The 23,720-nt window shown below is 41.6% G+C and overlaps 1 protein-coding gene across 1 annotated transcript in view; it reads left to right on the forward strand.

Moving 5' to 3' along the window:
- The first annotated feature begins 646 nt into the window (after window positions 1-646).
- LOC121002823 (carbonic anhydrase-related protein 10-like) overlaps window positions 647-23,720 on the forward strand; it is a 514,536-nt gene continuing 491,462 nt past the window's right edge. Inside the window, exon 1 of the mRNA XM_040434419.1 lies at window positions 647-710. Coding sequence (XP_040290353.1) covers window positions 647-710 — 64 coding nt within the window. The remainder of the gene's footprint in view (window positions 711-23,720) is intronic.

Consider the following 23,720-nt stretch of genomic DNA (forward strand, 5'->3'; position numbering starts at 1 on the left):
TTCTTATCCAGGTGGCCCTGAGACCATTTGTTTCATAGATTACCAGATCTCCAGGGGATGATGTAGAAGAGTGCGGATCTTAAAGAAGAGAGGGTTTATGCACAGAACTACATAAAAAGTGGAGCAACAATCTGGAACTGAAGAAGAGATGGTGATTGCAGAAATGAGGGCAGACAAGGAAATCTTAAGGGAAAAGAAATCAACACATATTATATAAGGAAGACAGCGAGAGAGAGAGAGAAATAAATAAATATATTCAAAAGAGAGAAAAAAAAAGAAAGAAAAGGGGGAGGGTGAGAGAGTAACAGGAAGGTACAGAGCCGGGGAGAGAGAAAGGGAGAAGGAACGGAATGAAAAAGGAGGAGCAAAAGAAAATCAAACAAGAAGGTTTATTCTAAGAGCCAAGGAATTCTCCCAGGCAGAGTGAGAGTGAGAGGTGACACTTTCGGATATGCACTAGGCAGCAGAAGAGTTTGCCATTAGATTCAATAAACTGTAGCTAACATAAGGAAGGGAGGGAACCACTAAGGGCTTTCTCCTTCTTGGAAACTAGCAGCTTCTTTCCCCCCTCTCAACCTGTGTTTGTGTTGATGGGGATCTAGCTGTCTTCCAGCGTTCAGGAGATGAAGGGATAACCAGCAGCAGAATGCCGGGATTCATTTGGAGATCTGTGTTAATCCTTCAGGCGAGCACTGCCATATACACCGCAGGTAAGTAGCAGCATGCTGGCCACTGGCCACTAATCTCATCCCCATCATTAATATTGCATGCCTTCCTTTAAGAGTCCCCGGTAAGTAAAGGTTTAATAGTCTCAGGGGAAAAGGTTGCAAAAGGACACTTTATGGATGGGTTGATGGATTTCTTTGTCCTGTCTTACAAAAGTAGGCATTGCACAGGGCTGCTGGAGTCCAACTTTCATACTGTAAAAATGAATTGCACCTGCATCTTCCCATCCACAGTCTGAAATACTGGACTGGGTGCATGCATTTACATTACTGTCTATCTATCTATCTATCTATCTATCTATCTATCTATCTATCTATCTATCTATCTCGTATCTATCTTCTGTCTATCTATCTATCTATCTATCTATCTATCTATCTATCTACATCACTCTATCCATCTCTCATCAATCTATCTATCTATCTATCTATCTATCTATCTATCTCGTATCTATCTTCTGTCTATCTATCTATCTATCTATCTATATCTATCTATTATCTATCTACATCACTCTATCCATCTATCTATCTATCTATCTATCTCATATCTATCTATCTATCTATCTATCTATCTATCTATCTATCATAACTATCTACATTATCTGTCTATCTACAACATCTATCTACCTGTCTATCTGTCTATCTATTGTCTATCATCACTCTATCTAATATCCATCTATCCAACTATCTATCATCATTCTATCTATCATAACTATCTACAGAATCTATCATCCATCTATAATATCTATCTATCTATCTACAGAATTTATCATCTATCTATAGTAACTATCTATCTACAGAATTTATCATCTATCTATAGTAACTATCTATCTCTATCTATTTGTATTATTAAGTTTACATTACTGCATAGCACACAGAGCATTTGAGACTGCAGATGTCTCTCGATGTCAATGAAAATCACACCGATGGGTAAATATAGGACAATTGCCTTTACTGTTAGATGTAAATCCTATTCTTTATTCTTTGAATCCCTGACTCCTGTCACTCCGAAGCACAATACTTTCCAAACCACATGTGACAATGAATGGATGTAATCCAGCCTACCAGACCCATTCCCTTTAATGAAGAGGGTTTGTAGAAACCGCTTACTTCAGGAGGAATACTGTAATCACTGAAAGTTATATGGAGCGGGTATTCGTCTTCCTCTGCTGTCCATCAAGTGTTCTGTCAATGGACAATTCCTTGTGTAAAGCCATTGTGATTGGGGCAGGATGGATTAACTATATGCTACATGGAGTAAGTTTAGAATATACTGTTATTCTGATTCATTAGAGAAATTCATGAGTATAGTTAGACATTGTACACCTGAGAGTCAGAAGTGATATCCAGCATTACGATGGGTGGACAATACGAGGACACTAAATGAATGCTGCAGCTGAAGTAGGTTGTACATGTGCACTGAGTATGGGAAGGATCAGAGGGGTTAAATGTAGAAATGAGAAGATGGTTGGAACAAGTCAAGCAGTTTACTTTTACGTCATGTATATAATTACGTATTTAGGTTATCAGCTGAGAAGAGGGACCGTAAGAACTTTTCATGTATTGTCTACAAAATATGAATTGTATGAGCATTTTTTTTACTCGCGCAACCAAATTTCTATATCTTGAGATAATTTGACAAATGTAAGCCTAAGGGTATATTCAGACGTAGCGGATAGGCTGTGGATTTTCTGTCTAAATTTGCAGGCTAAAAATCTGCAACATAGCAGTAAAAATGGATAAATTTTTAATAAATCTGCAAAAAAATTGCCCCTTAGTACATGTATTTATAAATCTGCAACACGTCAATTCTTTTAGCAGATTTTCACCCCGGATTTCACTCTTTCAAATTAGAATGAGCAATGATGAGCAAATCGATTCTAAACACATTTTTCCAGAATTTCGGAAATATAAATTTTCAGCAATTTGATTTCGAACAAATTTCTCAAAAGGATCCACCGTCCATTTTTCAGCTCAATCTGCACCAAAATCCATGACATAAAAATCCTACAGTGCAGTTTTTTTTTTTAAAGAGGCTATCTGTTACGTCCTCCGTGCGTTTACCCATAGCCATATAGGTCGTTGTCACTTTACTAATGCTGACTTGGCATTAAGAGCTTGAAATGATCCTCATACAGTGCTAGGAGACTCCAGAACGTCATCCACAACTGGATTGCAATTGGAGCAATTCTTGATTCCAGTCAAATTTGTATGACCAATTTGGCCAAATCAAACCTGAATCAAATTCCAAGAAATTTGATTATCACTCTTTGCAAAGCATAGGGCGCAGTCTTCAACAAATCGGCAAACAAAAAACCACGATGGATGCTTCATATGTGTATTTTGACAGGTCCGTGGCAAATCCCCATTAAAATCCACGACAAAACTTGTAACTGAAATTCCGGGGGTCATTTATCATGCTGAAATACGCCTAAATTAGGCGTATTTCAGGCGCGGATCTGCAACTTCTCCCTACTCATGCCAGGTCTAAAAAATTGAGGAAGGGGTGAAGAAGGGGACAGGCTGTAGGCCCGTTTCATTAACCATTTTCTATGCCTGTTTTAGGTTAGGAAGCTGTCTTACATTTAGAAGCAGCACTGGATACGTTGGCGCCTCTTCATAACTTCGGCAGATCCGCTGCCATCTGTAGGGCTTTATTTAGACCGTAGTCTAAAACGCTGATCTTAATAAATGTGCCCCTTTGTATTAGATTTGGAAACACCCAAAAAAAACTGAACAAGTCCCTGGAGTAAATTTATCATAACCCGGTGGCGTACGGTGGGCTATGATAACCAGTTGCGCTGACGGATGGTGCTCCTGATTTATGACGAGGAGTATGCCTTGTCATAAATTAAAGGTGGCATCCAACAGTCTTTGCGCCCTGGCTGGCGTAGATTTCAGTGTTCTTCTGCATCAGAAAACCAGAGTAGAAGATGATATATGTGGCGGGCCGCTTGCCCAGTCCCCTTCCCACCTTCACCACTCCCCCTTTTTCAGGAAAGTGGAGGATAAATCTGCCCCTGTGTTTTTGAAAATATGAATTTCAAGTTCACTTTCAGACTAGTTCTTTTTCTTGATTATGATCAGTACGCTATGCTGCAATTAGAAATATGAATTCCACCATCTGTGATATCCACTACCACTCAACATAAGGATTGCCATCCCTCACTGAAAGGGTAAGGTAGAACACCAGTGCGAGTGCACACAATGGGGGTCATTTACTAACAGACATTCGCTTATTTTTGGCGTATTTCTGGCACAGTCTACAACTTTTTCCCACTCACGCCAGGTCTAACAAAGGGGGCATGGTGTGGACAGGGAACGGGACGGGCCGGCAGACCCGTCTCATTCACCATTAGTGTTGATTGCGAATATTCGAATCGCAAATTTTTATCGCGAATATTGGCACTTCGAAAATCTGCGAATATCTAGAATATAGTGCTAAAAATTTGTAATCTCAAATATTCTAGATTTTTTTCATCAGTACCCATGATCCCTCACTGCTTCTTGCTTGTGGGCCAATGAGAAGGCTGGAATATCTTGGACTTTAGGAGTAGTGTTATTGCGAATTTTCGTATCGCAAATTTGTTATTATAAATTTTTATTGCAAATTTTTTGATTGACGATTTTCACAATCATTATGACTGGAACTCACAAATTCTCGAATTTATGGCAAACATTTTCCCAAAAATTTGCGAAATATCACAAATTCAAATATTGCCCATGCCGCTCATCACTATTCACCATTTTCTGCACCTGTTTTAGGCATAGAAAATGGTCTAAATGTAAGACTGCTCAGAAGATGTCTTGCATTTAGACTGGCGGAGGATGCTCCAAAGTTATGGAGAGGACAGCGCCTCTTCATTACTCTGACAGATCCACAGCCAGCGCACAAGATTATTAAGACCAGCGTCTAAAAAAGTCTTAATAAATGACCCCTAATGTGCGGAATTATGAGTTTATTCCTGTTTCTGACACTGAAGGTTAGCTAATAAAATATGTATCACTAATATTATATATAGTTGAATGTTTTAAGGCGTATCTGTAGGGACAAGTCAATGGCATGAAATAGCACCTCAGCTGTTTAGCAGATGGACGCCAACCTTAGCCTTAATTGCATGTTCTAAACATACTTTACACGTACAGTATTTTCTCATTAAAACCCTGAAGCTTTTAGATTGAATGAGGTCTGAATACTCAAAGTAGTACACACTCCCAGGAGTTTGCAATGCTTTGAACACTGTACACAAGTAGCTTAGTGAATATTCATATAGTCCTCAATCAATAATTCACATCAGATTTGCCCATGTTTAGTGAACAAAACATATTGAACCAGTAAAGAGGAAAACTTCAGTGTTGGCCGCCATAACGTTGTATTTTTGGGGAACAAAGTAACATTTTGTCTTTACAAATTCTATATTTACTCCCTAAATACAAGGCCTGGGTTGGTACCTTAACCACCTCCGGACCGCTGTACGCACAGACGCGTCCTGGAGGTGGTTGATTCATTCCTCCTGGACGCATATACGCGTCCTCTCGCGAGACGCGAGATTTCCTGTGAACGCGCGCACACAGGCGCGCGCGCTCACAGGAACGGAAGGTAAGAGAGTTGATCTCCAGCCTGCCAGCGGCGATCGTTCGCTGGCAGGCTGGAGATGTGTTTTTTTTAACCCCTAACAGGTATATTAGACGCTGTTTTGATAACAGCGTCTAATATACCTGCTACCTGGTCCTCTGGTGGTCCCATTTGTTTGGATCGACCACCAGAGGACACAGGTAGCTCAGTAAAGTCCCACCAAGCACCACTACACTACACTACACCCCCCCCCCGTCACTTATTAACCCCTTATTAGCCCCTGATCACCCCATATAGACTCCCTGATCACCCCCCTGTCATTGATTACCCCCCTGTCATTGATCAACCCCCTGTAAAGCTCCATTCAGACGTCCGCATGATTTTTACGGATCCACTGATAGATGGATCGGATCCGCAAAACGCATCCGGACGTCTGAATGAAGCCTTACACGGGCGTGATCAATGACTGTGGTTATCACCCCATATAGACTCCCTGATCACCCCCCTGTCATTGATCACCACCCCTGTCATTGATCACCCCCCCTGTCATTGATCACCCCCCCTGTCATTGATCACCCCCCCTGTCATTGATCACCCCCCTGTCATTGATCACCCCCCTGTAAGGCTCCATTCAGACATTTTTTTGGCCCAAGTTAGCGGAATTATTATTTTTTTTTCTTACAAAGTCTCATATTCCACTAACTTGTGACAAAAAATAAAATTTGACATGAACTCGCCATACCCCTCACGGAATCCAAATGCGTAAAATTTTTTAGACATTTATATTCCAGACTTCTTCTCACGCTTTAGGGCCCCTAGAATGCCAGGGCAGTATAAATACCCCACATGTGACCCCATTTCGGAAAGAAGACACCCCCAGGTATTCAGTGAGGGGCATATTGAGTCCATGAAAGATTGAAATTTTTGTCCCAAGTTAGCGGAACGGGAGACTTTGTGAGAAAAAAATAAAAAATATCAATTTCCGCTAACTTGTGCCAAAAAAAAAAAATTTCTATGAACTCGCCATGCCCCTCATTGAATACCTTGGGGTGTCTTCTTTCCAAAATGGGGTCACATGTGGGGTATTTATACTGCCCTGGCATTCTAGGGGCCCCAAAGCGTGAGAAGAAGTCTGGTATCCAAATGTCTAAAAAGGCCCTCCTAAAAGGAATTTGGGCCCCTTTGCGCATCTAGGCTGCAAAAAAGTGTCACACATCTGGTATCGCCGTACTCAGGAGAAGTTGGGGAATGTGTTTTGGGGTGTCATTTTACATATACCCATGCTGGGTGAGATAAATATCTTGGTCAAATGCCAACTTTGTATAAAAAAATGGGAAAAGTTGTCTTTTGCCAAGATATTTCTCTCACCCAGCATGGGTATATGTAAAAAGACACCCCAAAACACATTCCCCAACTTCTCCCGAGTACGGAGATACCAGATGTGTGACACTTTTTTGCAGCCTAGGTGGGCAAAGGGGCCCATATTCCAAAGAGCACCTTTCTGATTTCACTGGTCATTTACCTACTTACCACACATTAGGGCCCCTGGAAAATGCCAGGGCAGTATAACTACCCCACAAGTGACCCCATTTTGGAAAGAAGACACCCCAAGGTATTCCGTGAGGGGCATGGCGAGTTCCTAGAATTTTTTATTTTTTGTCACAAGTTAGTGGAAAATGATGATTTTTTTTTTTTTTTTTTTTTCATACAAAGTCTCATATTCCACTAACTTGTGACAAAAAATAAAAACTTCCATGAACTCACTATGCCCATCAGCGAATACCTTGGGGTCTATTCTTTCCAAAATGGGGTCACTTGTGGGGTAGTTATACTGCCCTGGCATTCTAGGGGCCCAAATGTGTGGTAAGGAGTTTGAAATCAAATTCTGTAAAAAATGACGAGTGAAATCCGAAAGGTGCTCTTTGGAATATGGGCCCCTTTGCCCACCTAGGCTGCAAAAAAGTGTCACACATCTGGTATCTCCGTACTCAGGAGAAGGTGGGGAATGTGTTTTGGGGTGTCATTTTACATATACCCATGCTGGGTGAGAGAAATATCTTGGTCAAATGCCAACTTTGTATAAAAAAATGGGAAAAGTTGTCTTTTGCCAAGATATTTCTCTCACCCAGCATGGGTATATGTAAAAAGACACCCCAAAACACATTCCCCAACTTCTCCCGAGTACGGAGATACCAGATGTGTGACACTTTTTTGCAGCCTAGGTGGGCAAAGGGGCCCATATTCCAAAGAGCACCTTTCGGATTTCACTGGTCATTTACCTACTTACCACACATTAGGGCCCCTGGAAAATGCCAGGGCAGTATAACTACCCCACAAGTGACCCCATTTTGGAAAGAAGACACCCCAAGGTATTCCGTGAGGGGCATGGCGAGTTCCTAGAATTTTTTATTTTTTGTCACAAGTTAGTGGAAAATGATGATTTTTTTTTTTTTTTTTTTTTTTCATACAAAGTCTCATATTCCACTAACTTGTGACAAAAAATAAAAACTTCTATGAACTCACTATGCCCATCAGCGAATACCTTGGGGTCTCTTCTTTCCAAAATGGGGTCACTTGTGGGGTAGTTATACTGCCCTGGCATTCTAGGGGCCCAAATGTGTGGTAAGGAGTTTGAAATCAAATTCTGTAAAAAATGACGAGTGAAATCCGAAAGGTGCTCTTTGGAATATGGGCCCCTTTGCCCACCTAGGCTGCAAAAAAGTGTCACACATCTGGTATCTCCGTATTCAGGAGAAGTTGGGGAATGTGTTTTGGGGTGTCATTTTACATATACCCATGCTGGGTGAGATAAATATCTTGGCAAAAGACAACTTTTCCCATTTTTTTATACAAAGTTGGCATTTGACCAAGATATTTATCTCACCCAGCATGGGTATATGTAAAATGACACCCCAAAACACATTCCCCAACTTCTACTGAATACGGAGATACCAGATGTGTGACACTTTTTTGCAGCCTAGGTGGGCAAAGGGGCCCACATTCCAAAGAGCACCTTTCGGATTTCACTGGTCAGTTTTTACAGAATTTGATTTCAAACTCCTTACCACACATTTGGGCCCCTAGAATGCCAGGGCAGTATAACTACCCCACAAGTGACCCCATTTTGGAAAGAAGAGACCCCAAGGTATTTCGTGATGGGCATAGTGAGTTCATGGAAGTTTTTATTTTTTGTCACAAGTTAGTGGAATATGAGACTTTGTAAGAAAAAAAAAAAAAAAAAAAAAAATCATCATTTTCCGCTAACTTGTGACAAAAAATAAAAAGTTCTATGAACTCACTATGCCCATCAGCGAATACCTTAGGGTGTGTACTTTCCGAAATGGGGTCATTTGTGGGGTGTTTGTACTGTCTGGGCATTGTAGAACCTCAGGAAACATGACAGGTGCTCAGAAAGTCAGAGCTGCTTCAAAAAGCGGAAATTCACATTTTTGTACCATAGTTTGTAAACGCTATAACTTTTACCCAAACCATTTTTTTTTTACCCAAACATTTTTTTTTTATCAAAGACATGTAGAACAATAAATTTAGAGCAAAATTTATATATGGATGTCATTTTTTTTGCAAAATTTTACAACTGAAAGTGAAAAATGTCATTTTTTTGCAAAAAAATCGTTAAATTTCGATTAATAACAAAAAAAGTAAAAATGTCAGCAGCAATGAAATACCACCAAATGAAAGCTCTATTAGTGAGAAGAAAAGGAGGTAAAATTCATTTGGGTGGTAAGTTGCATGACCGAGCAATAAATGGTGAAAGTAGTGTAGGTCAGAAGTGTAAAAAGTGGCCTGGTCTTTCAGGGTGTTTAAGCACTGGGGGCTGAGGTGGTTAAAATACGGCTTTTTTAATATTTTTTTTCAAAAAGGCAAACTTTTAAATTTTTCATCACCATAGCCTTAGAACAGTCTATTTTTTGCTGGATGAGATGTATTTTTTTTTAATGTCATCGCTGTAGAGTACATCTACAGTATAACTTAAACATAATATTGAGGTCATGCTATGAAAAGACACAGCATTTCTGCCATTCTGACGTTTTAAGGATTTTGGGGGTCCTTTACGAAATCAGATATGTTAGTTTTGTGGTGTAAAAAAAGTTGCAAATCATAGAATGTGTGACATTTCCATGGCAACTGCAACTTTGTTGCAACATTTCGTGATCCTTGACACTTTTCATTTTGTTCTATGTTTAGGAGCTAAAAGTGAGATTCGACCTGAATTATGGCACATTTACTGTTTGCGACACTACTGCTGTGTAGGGTTAATGTGTGCACTGCACTGCCCTGTGTGAATGATGTGTCTACTGCACTCCAGTGTGTGTATAATGTGTGTACTGCACTGCTGTGTGTATGATGTGTCTACTGTACTCCAGTGTGTGTATAATGTGTGTACTGCACTGATGTGTGTATGATGTGTCTACTGCACTCCAGTGTGTGTATAATGTGTATAATGTACTGCTTTGTGTGTATGATGTGTCTACTGCACGCCAGTGTGTGTATAATGTGTGTACTGCACTGATGTGTGTATGATGTGTCTACTGCACTCCAGTGTGTGTATAATGTGTGTACTGCACTGCTGTGTGTATGATGTGTCTACTGCACTCCAGTGTGTGTATAATGTGTGTACTGCACTGCTGTGTGTATGATGTGTCTACTGCACGCCAGTGTGTGTATAATGTGTGTACTGCACTGATGTGTGTATGATGTGTCTACTGCACTCCAGTGTGTGTATAATGTGTATAATGCACTGCTGTGTGAATGATGTGTCTACTGCACGCCAGTGTGTGTATAATGTGTGTACTGCACTGATGTGTGTATGATGTGTCTACTGCACTCCAGTGTGTGTATAATGTGTATAATGCACTGCTGTGTGTATGATGTGTGTACTGCACTGTTGTGTGTATGATGTGTGTACTGCACTGTTGTGTATGATGTGTCTACTGCACTCCAGTGTGTGTATAATGTGTATAATGCACTGCCCTGTGTGTATGATGTGTCTACTGCACACCTGTGTGTGTATAATGTGTATAATTCACTGTTGTGTGTATAATGTGTATATTGCACTGTTGTGTGTATGATGTGTGTACTGCACTGTTGTGTATGATGTGTGTACTGCACTGTTGTGTATGATGTGTCTACTGCACTCCTGTGTGTGTGTGTATAATGTGTATAATTCACTGTTGTGTGTATAATGTGTGTACTGCACTGTTGTGTGTATGATGTGTGTACTGCACTGTTGTGTATGATGTGTGTACTCCACAGTTGTGTATGATGTGTGTATTGCACTGTTGTGTGTGCATAATGTGTGTACTGCACAGTTGTGTGTATGATGTGTGTACTGCACTGCTTTGTGTATAATGTGTACTGCACTGTGTGTATAATGTGTGTATTGCACTGCTGTGTGTATGATGTGTGCACTGCACTGCTTTGTGTGTATGATGAATCTACTGCACTCATGTGTGTATAATGTGTGTATTGCACTGCTGTGTGTATAATGTGTGTACTGTACTGTTATGTGTGTATGATGTGTCTACTGCACTCTTGTGTGTGTATATTGTGTGTACTGCACTGTATAATGTGTGTAGTGCACTGTTGTGTGTGTATAATATGTGTGTACTGCAATGCTTTGTGTATAAAGTGTGTACTGCACTGTTGTGTGCATGATGTGTGTATTGCAATGCTGTGTGTATAATGTGTGTAATGCACTGTTATGTGTGTGTGTGTGTGTGTGTGTGTGTGTGTTTGTGTGTAAGATGTATGTGTTGTACTGTTGTGGGTGCATGTGTGTTCTGCACTGTTGTGTGTGTATGATCTGTATGATCTGTGTAATGCACTGTTGTGTGTGTTTTTGTATGATGTATGTACTGTACTGTTGTGTGTATAATGTGTGTACTGCACTGCTGTCTGTATAATGTGTGTACTACACTGATGTGTGTGTATGATGCGTCCAATGCACTGTTGTGTGTGAATGATGTATGTGCTGCACTGCTGTGTGTATGTTGTATGTACTGCACTGTTGTGTGTGTATGATGTGTATAATGCACTGTTGTGTGTGTGTGTGTGTGTGTGTGTGTGTGTGTGTGTGTGTGTGTGTAAGATGTATGTGCTGAACTGTTGTGGGTGTATGTGTGTACTACACTGTTGTGTGTGTGTATGATGTGTGTAATGCACTGTTGTGTGTATAATGTGTGCACTGCACAGTTGTGTGTGTATGGCATGTGTAATGCACTGTTTGTGTTTGTGTATGATGTATGTACTGTACTGTTGTGTGTGAATGATGTGTGTACTGCACTGTTGTGTGTGTATGATGTGTGTACTGCACTGCTGTGTGTGCATAATGTATGTACTGCACTGCTGTGTGTGCATAATGTGTGTACTGCACTGCTGTGTGTATGTTGTATGTACTGCACTGTTGTGTGTGTATGATGTGTATAATGCACTGTTGTGTGTGTGTGTGTGTGTAAGATGTATGTGCTGTACTGTTGTGGGTGTATGTGTGTACTGCACTGTTGTTTGTATAATGTGTGTACTGCACTGTTGTGTGTATATATGTGTATAATGTATGTACTGCTCTGTTGTGTGTGAATGATGTGTGTACTGCACTGTTGTGTGTGTATGAAGTGTGTACTGCACTGCTGTGTGTGCATAATGTGTGTACTGCACTGCTGTGTGTATGTTGTATGTACTGCACTGTTGTGTGTGTATGATGTGTATAATGCACTGTTGTGTGTGTGTGTGTGTGTGTGTATGTGTAAGATGTATGAGCTGTACTGTTGTGGGTGTATGTGTGTACTACACTGTTGTGTGTGTGTATGATGTGTGTAATGCACTGTTGTGTGTGTTTTTGTATGATGTATGTACTGTACTGTTGGTGTATGTGTGTACTGCACTGCTCTCTGTGTATAAAGTGTGTACTGCACTGTTTTCTGTGTATAATGTGTGTACTGCACTGCTGTGTGTATAATGTGTGTACTCCACTGTTGTGTGTATAATGTGTGTACTGCATTGCTGTGTGTATAATGTGTGTACTCCACTGTTGTGTGTATAATGTGTGTACTGCAATGATATGTGTTTATAATGTGTGTACTGCACTGTTGTGTGTGTGTGTGTATAATGTGTGTACTTCACTGCTGTGTGTTTAATGTGTGTACTGCACTACTTTGTGTGTATAATTTGTCTACTGCACTCATGTGTGTTTGTATAATGTGTGTACTGCAGTGCTGTGTGTGTGTATGATGTGTGTACTGCACTTCTGTGTGTATAATGTGTGTACTGAATTCCTGTGTGTATACAGTATATTGTGTGTACTGCACTGCTGTGTGTGTATGATGTGTGTACTGCACTGTTGTGTGTATAATGTGTGTACTGCACTGTTGTGTATATGATCAAATTACTGCACTGTTGTGTGTGTATAATGTGTGCACTTCACTGCTGTGTGTAAATTGTGTGTACTGCACTGTTGTGTGTGTATGATGTATGTACTGCTCTGTTGTGTGTGAATGATGTGTGTACTGCACTGTTGTAAGTGTGTGTGTGTGTGATGTATGTGCTGTACTGTTGTGGGTGTATGTGTTTACTGCACTGTTGTATGTGTTTGTATGATGTATGTACTGCTCTGTTGTGTGTGTATGATATGTGTATTGCACTGCTGTGTGTATGTTGTATGTACTTCACTGTTGTGTGTGTATCATGTGTGTAATGCACTGTTGTAAGTGTGTGTGTGTGATGTATGTGCTGTACTGTTGTGTGTGTATGTGTGTACTGCACTGTTGTATGTGTTTGTATGATGTATGTACTGCTCTGTTGTGTGTGTATGATATGTGTATTGCACTGCTGTGTGTGCATAATGTGTGTACTGCACTGCTGTGTGTATGTTGTATGTACTGCACTGCTGTGTATATGATGTGTGTACTGCACTGTTGTATATGTGTGTGTGTGTGTGTGTGTGTGTGTGTGTGTGATGTATGTGCTGTACTGTTGTGGGTGTATGTGTTTACTGCACTGTTGTATGTGTTTGTATGATGTATGTACTGCTCTGTTGTGTGTGTATGATATGTGTATTGCACTGCTGTGTGTATGTTGTATGTACTTCACTGTTGTGTGTGTATGATGTGTGTAATGCACTGTTGTAAGTGTGTGTGTGTGATGTATGTGCTGTACTGTTGTGTGTGTATGTGTGTACTGCACTGTTGTATGTGTTTGTATGATGTATGTACTGCTCTGTTGTGTGTGTATGATATGTGTATTGCACTGCTGTGTGTATAATGTGTGTACTGCACTGCTGTGTGTGAATGATGTGTGTAATGCACTGTGCGCCTAATTTATGACAAGATGCACACTTGGTCATAAACTAGACAAATCTAACACCAGCGCAAGGGGAAACTAAGACCGACGTGAAAGCCCTATTAAGTTCATTTACTTGAAAAGGTAAGTTTAAAGGGGTTTTCCCATCTCAGACAATAGGGGCATATTGCTAGGATATGCCCCCATTGTTTTATAGGTGCGGGTCCCACCGCTGGAAAACGCACCTATATCGAGAACGGGGCCCCGAAAGTGAAGGAGAGCACACTGCGCATGCGCAGCCGCTCTCCATTCATTTCTATGTGAGAGGCACGCTGCCATTCACTTCTATGGGAGAGGCGGGGATTAGCGCTTGGTGGTGGACGGACCTCGGGAAATCTGGGGTCCTCCAGCCACAACGCTCCCTGCTCCGTTCTCGATATAGGTGCGGGTCCCAGACAATGGGGGCATATCCTAGCGATATGCCCCCATTGTCTAAGATGGGAATACTCCTTTAATGAGATAACCACATGCGCCATTGCTATTTGTTCCAATGGTCAGCAGATGGCACACTAAGGTTAATAGAAGCTGACCAAAACTATTAACCCCTCTACACTAGACCCCAAAGTTAGTGACCTTGACGGCTCTACCTCAGTAAATCATCTTCTTTGGTTTTTGTCTAATCCAGGGATGTGTCTCATTGTACACTGTGCATTCTGGCGCCTTTCTATGATACACAGCATTAGTTTACTATCAATTTGTGCTGCCCGTCCTCAGGATTTTAGCAGACAGCTTGGTCTTCACACCACAGATACATTAATGAGTCTTGGGTGGCCGTGATTTTGTTCTCCTTCTTTGGACCACTTCCGGTAGGTCCTTACCATGGCATACAACAAGAATACCACAACACCCGCCATTTTGGAGATGCTCTGAGCCAGTCATCTAGCCATCATAATTTGACCCCTGCCAAAGTCACTTACATCCAACACATCAACTTCAAGAACCGACTGCTGCCCACTCTATGACAGCTGCCATTTTTAAAAGATAATCTGTTGTGGCTGATGCAAATGATAAAATGTACAGATGCTCATGAATATTCATGAAGTCTGCACACTATTTCACATGGTAGACCAGTAGCATGTGTTCACCTAGTCACTCAATCTGTGTAAGGGCTGTTCCTTCTTCACCTCATGCCGGTTAATCTATTAGGCCCCTTTCATGCGAGCAATTTTTCTGCGCGGGCGCAATGCGTAACGTGAACGCATAGCACCCGCACTGAATCCTGACCCATTCGTTTTAATTTTTTTCACGCATCAGTTTTGCGTGGCGTGAAAATCGCAGCATGTTCCATATTCTGCGTTTTTCACGCAGCCCTGGCCCCATAGAAGTGAATAGGGCTTCAGTGAAAAACGCATTGCATCCGGAAGCAAGTGCGGATGCAATGCGTTTTTCACTGACGGTTGCTAGGAGATGTTGTTTGTAAAACTTCAGTTTTTTATCACGCTCGTGAAAAACGCATCAATACGCATTGCACCCGCGCAGAAAAAACTGAACAACTGAACGCAATCGCAGACAAAAGTGACTGAACTTTCTTGCAAAATGGTGCGAGTTTCACTGAACGCACCCGGACCTAATCCGTCATGCTCGTGGGAAAGAGGCCTTACTCTCACAATCGCTACCCTGTAACTGTTGTAACTGCCCCAATTGCCATCATAATTTTGGACATTACTTGTGCCCTCTTGCACATGGGGGAGATTTATCAAAACTGGTGCAAAGACTTAGTTGCCCATAGCAACTAATCAGATTGATCCATTCCTTTTTCAAAGGAACTCTGAAAATGGAATGGTGGAAGCTGATTGGTTGCTATCGGCAACTAAGCCAGTTTTACTTTACAGCAGTTTTTATAAATCTCCCTCAAGGTGTTCATACTCGGAAAGAATGTCCACATGACAGCCGACATGTAACATACCAAGCAGCGTCATTTCTGGTTTCTATTAATGTCAGCAGAAAGCCTGGGCAAAATCGACAAGGAACATGGCAGGACATATGATTCTGAATATAGATGATAATATACTGTATAGTCGAATATTATACTGATGGGTCTATTGTCAGCTTTGTCTGCTTAGTGAAGGTCTGTAAACACCTGATTTTAGATTTAGAAGTCTAAAATTAGCCACACCCAATGACATACACCATGTGACCGGCCGTAGCCAATGGTTGAGAAGTAGTGTTCAGCGAATCGAACCCAAATGAATTGACTTCGATCCTAATTTTAATAAAAAATTTGATTCATCATATAGCCGAATTTCCTTGCGCTTCGTAATAACAAATCAATTTTTTGAGAAATGGCGTAAAAAAAATGTTTCCCTTATCCATTTGCGCACGAACAGGCCATTGTAGCCATCTTGATTGCAGAAACTGCATGAAATCTGCGCAGGGTGCTGCGGTGACGTCATGGCCAGCGTGATGCCTGGCCAGCGTGATGATGTCATGTCATCAAATCACTGCGCAAGTGTTTTCAATTAAGATGGCTGCGACAGTCTCTACGCGAGCAAATGAATAAGGTGAGTATTTAATTAACCCCCAAATTGTAGCCTATGATGCCACGATCAGTGATGAGCGCGGCATCTGAGGGGATCAATGACGGTGGGCGGCGTGATCACCGATCCCCATCATTGCGCCGGGGACATACAAAGGAATGCGCTTCGTGACAAAGTAATTCGTTACAAATCAAATTTCTTTGTGAAATTCAAGAAAGCTGCCAAATCGAAGTTTTCATTAACTTCTCTCATCTCTGTCAAGAAGCTTTACACACCAAGGCGGAGATTTAACATCAAACCTTATCAAGTGTGCTTCAGAATCCGAAATCTACACCAGCTAAGAGCTGGCACAGATCTCAGACATTATTATTTAACTGGACCACTGATTCCAGGACACTGAACATATGAAAGGGGGTTATATACATAGTTTAAGACAAAAAAGTACAATAAACATGGACAAACATCATGACAGACTGGAACAGAGAAGAAGACCCTGCCCACGAGGGCTTCCAATCTACAAGAGAAGGGGAAGGACAGTGGGTGAGGGTACAAGCTATTCATATGTTAGTGTTGTAACTGGAGGATTGACTGTAGGGTAAGGGGTGGGTATTGGAGGGTATTTTTGGCCCCTTGTGGTATACTGCAGTTGTTGACAGGCAACAGGCTAAGGGTCCATTCACACGTCCGTAAGTGTTTTGCGGGATCCGCAAATTGCGGATCCGCAAAACACGGACACTGGCAATGTGCATTCCGCAATTTGCGGACCGCATATCGCCGGCACTCTAATAGAAAATGCCTAATCTTATCCGCAATTGCGGACAAGAATAGGACATGTTCTATTTTTTGGCGGAAACGGAAGTGCGTATGCGGAAAGCACATTCCAGCCCCATTGAAAATTAATGGGTCTGCACCCGTTCCGCAAAATTGCAGAACGGATGTGGACCCATTTTGCGGACGTGTGAATGGACCCTTAGTCGCTACAGTCCCTGATGAGTACAAAGTTTGAAATTAAAGGGCATCTGTCAGCAGATTTGCACCTATGACACTGGCTGACCTGATACATGTGCACTTGGCAGCTGAAGGCATCTGTGTTGGTCCCATGTTCATATGTGTCTGCATTGCTGAGGCAAATTATGTTTTAATAAATGCAAATGAGCCTCTAGGTGCGTTGCCTTTACTCCTAGCGGCTCAGCTCTGCACCCACTGCACTTTGATTGACAGGGTCTAGTGTGATAACGTTTACACTTCCTGGCCCTGTCAAACAATGTGTAGGGGGCAGCAGTTGCAGAGAGAGCTGAGCCTCTAGGTTTAATGTGCAAAGAAAAGGGGTTAGTCAGCACCACAGGTGCATGCCGCCATGGCTAAAAACATAGAGGAAAAAAGACAATGCAGCGGCACCCTGCAAACCAGATAAAGTACAATAATGCCATAGTCACAAAAAATATTATAGTGCTAATGCTACGCTTATTTATAAAGTGAGATACTTGGCAAATGCATTTTGTACAAAACCATTTGAGCCCGTCTGCCGAACGTCAAGGCGATCTCTTGTAAGACGGGAACCTAACACTAAATACTACCTGTTATGCGCCATAATGGCCGCCATAAAGTTCCGGTAGTGTTGGATCCAAATGCATGCTGGGTTCACTCTGCCTTTTACCATTTTTGGTGCCAAAATGGCCTCCATTACTTACAAGGGATGCAGGTACCAACATGCATGCCGAGCCCACTCCATACCTTTCCTTGTCCCAGACAGCTTCCAATGAATGTAGTGAGAGCAGGCCACAGCTTTATACTGAAACTAATTAAAATCAGCCTATGGGGCAGACAGGTAACACCCCCAATTGTTCCTAGAGGCTCATTTGCATATAATAAAACATCATTTTCTCAGCAATGCGGACACATATGAACATGGGACCAACACAGATGCCTTCAGCTGCCAAGTGCACATGTAACAGGTCAGCCAGTTTCATAGGGACAAATCTGCTAACAGATGCCCTTTAACCTCTTCAGGACACATGACGTACCAGTACGGCATGTTGTCCTGGTACTTAAGGACACATGACGTACCGGTACGTCATTTGTATTTCCGATCACCGCCGCCCGGTGGCTAAATGCGCGGGGGGGGGGGTCCGATGGCCCTACAGAATCCCCCTAAGGGGGACCCGATGGCCCTACAGAATCAGGGCCATAAATATTGAGTTTTGTCTGGCTGTTAACCCTTGCTTTGTTACTGGGAAAAATGGATTAAAATGGAAAATTTGCCCAAAAATTTTTATTCTGAAATTTCATCTCCATTTGCCAATAACTCTTGTGGAACACCTAAAGGGTTAACAACGTTTGTAAAATCTGTTTTGAATACCTTGAGGGGTGTAGTTTCTTAGATGGGGTCACTTTTATGGAGTTTCTACTCTAAGGTTGCATCAGGGGGGCTTCAAATGGGACATGGTGTAAAAAAAATGGAAAATCTGCCAAAAAAGTGAAATTTTGAAATTGTATCTCTATTTTCCATTAGTTCTTGTGGAACACCTAAAGGGTTAACGATGTTTGTAAAATCAGTTTTAAATATATCTTGAGGGGTGTAGTTTCTTAGATGGGAACAATTTTATGGAGTTTCTACTCTAGAGGTGCATCAGGGGGGCTTCAAATGGGACATGGTGTAAAAAAAAACAGTCCAGCAAAACCTGCCTTCCAAAAACCGTATGGCATTCCTTTCCTTCTGCGCCCTGCCGTGTACTCGTACAGCAGTTTACGACCACATACGGGGTGTTTCTGTAAACTACAGAATCAGGGCCATAAATATTGAGTTTTGTTTGGCTGTTAACCCTTGCTTTGTTACTGGGAAAAATTTATTAAAATTGAATATTTGCCCAAAAATTTAAATTCTGAAATTTTATCTCCATTTGCCAATAACTCTTGTGGAACACCTAAAGGGTTAACGACGTTTGTAAAATCTGTTTTGAATACCTTGAGGGGTGTAGTTTCTTAGATGGGGTCACTTTTATGGAGTTTCTACTCTAGGGGTGCATCAGGGCGGCTTCAAATGGGACATGGTGTAAAAAAAAACAGTCCAGCAAAACCTGCCTTCCAAAAACCGTATGGCATTCCTTTCCTTCTGCGCCCTGCCGTGTGCCTGTACAGCGGTTTACAACCACATATGGGGTGTTTCTGTGAACTACAGAATCAGGGCCATAAATATTGAGTTTGGTTTGGCTGTTAACCCTTGCTTTGTAACTGGAAAAAATTATTAAAATGGAAAATCGGCCAAAAAAGTGAAATTTTGAAATTGTATCTCTATTTTCCATTAATTCTTGTGGAACACCTAAAGGGTTAATGACGTTTGTAAAAACAGTTTTGAATACCTTGAGAGGTGTAGTTTCTAGAATGGGGTCATTTTTGGGTGGTTTCTATTATGTAAGTCTCGCAAAGTGACTTCAGACCTGAACTGATCCCTAAAAATTGGGTTTTTGAAGATTTGCTTCCAAACTTCTAAGGCTACTTTCACACCTGCGTTCTTGGCTCCGCTTGTGAGCTCCGTTTGAAGGGGCTCACAAGCGGCCCCGAACGGATCCGTCCAGCCCTAATGCATTCTGAGTGGACGCGGATCCGCTCAGAATGCATCAGTCTGGCAGAGTTCAGCCTCCGCTCCGCTCAGCAAGCGGACACCCGAACGCTGCTTGCAGCGTTCGGGTGTCCGCCTGGCCATGCGGAGGCAAACGGATCCGTCCAGACTTACATTGTAAGTCAATGGGGACGGATCCGTTTGAAGATGACACAATATGGCTCAATCTTCAAACGGATCCGTCCCCCATTGACTTTCAATGTAAAGTCTGGACGGATCCGTCTGAAGCTACTTTCACACTTAGAATTTTTTCTAAGCTATAATGCAGACGGACCGTTCTAAACGGATCCAAACGTCTGCATTATAGGAGCGGATCCGTCTGTGCAGACAGCAGACGGATCCGCTCTGAACGCAAGTGTGAAAGTAGCCTAAGCCTTGTAACATCCCCAAAAAATAAAATATCATTCCCAAAATGATCCAATCATGAAGTAGACATATGGGGAATGTAAAGTAATAATTATTTTTGGAGGTATTACTATGTATTATATAAGTAGAGAAATTGAAACTTGGAAATTTGCAATTTTTTATAAATTTTTGGTAAAATTTGTATTTTTTTATAAATAAAAATGAATATTTTTTACTTCATTTTACCAGTGTCATGAAGTACAATATGTGACGAAAAAACTATCTCAGAATGGCCTGGATAAGTCAAAGCGTTTTAAAGTTATCAGCAATTAAAGTGACACTGGTCAGATTTGCAAAAAATGGCCTGGTCCTTAAGGTGAAATAATGCTGTGTCCCAAAGGGGTTAAGATTGATTGGCTAGCACCCCAGGATATATTGTGATGCTTAATGGTAAAAATATGTACTGTATGAATATCATGGCACTCATGAATGATGCTGGTATATATAATTGCTTTATTGAAGGCACTCCATAACAGAAAAAATTATAGGCCGACACATATGTTTCAGGCTAAACAGACCTGTTCACGGATAGGAATAAATACAACAAAAAGGAAACTAAATTATGACATAAAATAGGTAGGATAATGCACATGTAAGGAAACATATGGAGCATGGTTCCCATAATGTATGTTCACAAAATGATACACGCAGTCCAGTTGCCAGATAGAAAAAAGTACATCAACAATATATGTATCATTAATATTATGATCCTATTATTTCATGACTATACATATTACAACCATATTGATATCGTTGATGTACTTTTTTCTATTCTGGCAGCTGGACATACATTATATACTACTTGGAAATCATGCTCCATACGTTTTCTAACACATGTATTACCCTACCTATTTTATGTTCATATACATACTATTTAGTTTCCTTTTAGTCCTTATCCACACTCAATTACTCATCATCGACACGCTGGCTCTTAGGCCTTATCTTCACTTATCCCCACGGTTACCTTGCCATGTGGCGCAGCATCGCACAATCTACATAGTCTTTAATAGGCGCTCCCAGATCTGACCTCATAACCTCCGCACACACTTAGCCGTCACGGGATCTCTGCCAGGTGACATACAGTTCCAGGCTGCATATCTGGCTTCACAATCACTGTGCACTTACTTATTCATCGCTGTATCTCTGCCTCGCGGCACACAATAGTCTCTCAAACAATATTGCGCACAGGATGGCTGCTTTACAGGCTTGTCTCTTTTACAGGCCTAGCTGCTTTTAGGATGCACAGATCAGGTAGATTCTCTTTATACCTCAGCTCTGGATCCAAACCCAATTTGAAACTCAGCTTCTAATATCCGAGCTATTTCCTGAAGTGCTGTACCTTTCTTTCCAGTAGCAACCACCTCCGCTCACTCCCACAGTTATAAAACTGAATCTGTCTCTAGCAGCAGCCACCAGCTTACACTTGAATGTCCTGTCTATTACACTCAGCCATGAGACTTTAATACAAACTCAAGGATCTGTCAAGGATTAACCAACCCAGATCTAACTTCAGCACAGGACCTCTGATAATCAGATCAGCTGATCAGAAGGTATTGCATCATCCCATGTATTATCAAGTTGTAATAATATCTCAATAGAGTAAATCTCAGTGCTCTTCTAAACATATGCTTTCAGCACTTTCCCATTACACAGTACATACATATATGCTGCATACAGTATTTACCTTCGGGACAATATATATGCATTTATAGGGTGTTTCCATTGTCTTTAGTGTGATTTCTACCATACCCTTTACATCTTCCCCAAAAGTATATGACTTCCCCAGAGTGTAAGTATACTGCCACATTCTGCTAATGACATCATCAGTATACTTTCCTGCCATCATCTTAATACTTAAAGAGGTTTTGGCACTTCAGCAAATAGCATTTATTATGCAGAGAAAGTTTCCAAGGTTACGACCACCCTGCAATTCAGCAGCGGTGGCTGTGCTTGTACACGATAGGAAAAAGCACCAGCTTATGTGAGCTCTCACGGTCCCGGCCACCAGAGAGGCTGCCATTTTTTCTTATAGTGTGCAAGCACAAGCACCACTGGTGGTTGTAACCATGGAAACGAGCAATATATAATCTTATGGAACAATGAACCAAACCAGCAAAGCAAGCAATATGGACAATCACATTACATTAATAAGTGCCTTGTATTAGCTTGCTCTACATGATAAATGGATGTGGACAGCACACATATAACATTCATGTGCTGTCCACATTTTTTTTCGGCCCCATAGAAATGAATGGGTCCGCATTTGATCCGTAAAATATGCAAACCGAAAATACATTTGTGTGCATGAGGCCTAAGTGTGTATACGTATGTACAAAGCTCTTAAGGGGGTTGTCTTACTGCAGCAAGTGGCATTTATCATGTAGAGAAAGTTAATACAAGCCACTTACTAATGTATTGTTATTATCTATGTTGCCTCCTTAAGGCACAGTATATGGTATATCACATATCACACAACATGGCATATAAAATTAGTGCCAGTGTTGGGAGATATATAGCATGCATAAATCTAACATGCGATGCTGGTATGTTCTGGCAACTCTCACTTTACAGTTCAACTACTGTAAGTGTTATTGCCACTGCAACATGGTCAAATGGTAAGCCATATCAACTGTTATTGCAGAGGATATGCTTTTTTTTAAGAGGTAGAATGAAGATTTCTGACTATCTTAGGGCTCGTTCACACGAACGTGTGCTGCCCGTTACTGTGTTGCGGACCGCATTTGCGGATCCGCAATACACGGGCACCGTTCCGTGTGCATTCCGCATCACGGATGCTGACCCATTCACTTCAATGGGTCCGCAAATCCGGAGATGCAGAACGGTGCGGAACGGAAGCACGGAACGGAACACTACGGAAGTACTACGGAGTGCTTTCTGGGGTTCCGTTTTGTGCCTCCGCACCGCAAAAAGATACAACTTGCCCTATCTTTTTGCGGAACGGACGGATCGCGGATCCATTCAAGTGAATAGGTCTGCGATCCCCATGCAGCTGCCCCATGGATGGTGCCCGTGCATTGCGGACCACAATTTGCGGTCCACAGCACGGGCACAGGCTTTAGATGACCGTGTGAAGAAGCCCTTACATGTAGGTTTTCCTGACGAGGTGAGTTTTCAGATTTATTTTGAAAATGTGTATGTTGGGGGAGAGACAGATGTCCTGGAGTATAAAGTTCCAGAATATGGGGGATGCACATGAGAACTCCTGCAAAAGAGTGTGAGGAGCAAAAGAGCCGGGGAGGTCTTGTGAGGATCAAAGATTACATGTGAGGATGTATCGGGAGAATAGGTAGAAAATGTAAGGGCGGCAGATTGGGGACGATCTTGTACTTCGTTGTTAGTGCATTAAACTATAGTGCGCTGGGCAATGTGGAGCATAAGATAAATGTGTTGGGTTGCATAGGTCCCATCCCCTCCTGCCTGCATAAAACTGGCATTATGGGCAAAAAGTCACAAGTTTTCATTCAAAATGGGGCTTGCACAGAAATTTGCAACTGTTTAGAGTCACAGAGAACTTGAAAAATATGCCTCCATTTACGTAGAGTACA

This window comes from Bufo bufo, chromosome 1, assembly GCF_905171765.1.
Source record: "Bufo bufo chromosome 1, aBufBuf1.1, whole genome shotgun sequence".
Classification (NCBI taxonomy): Eukaryota; Metazoa; Chordata; class Amphibia; order Anura; family Bufonidae; genus Bufo; species Bufo bufo.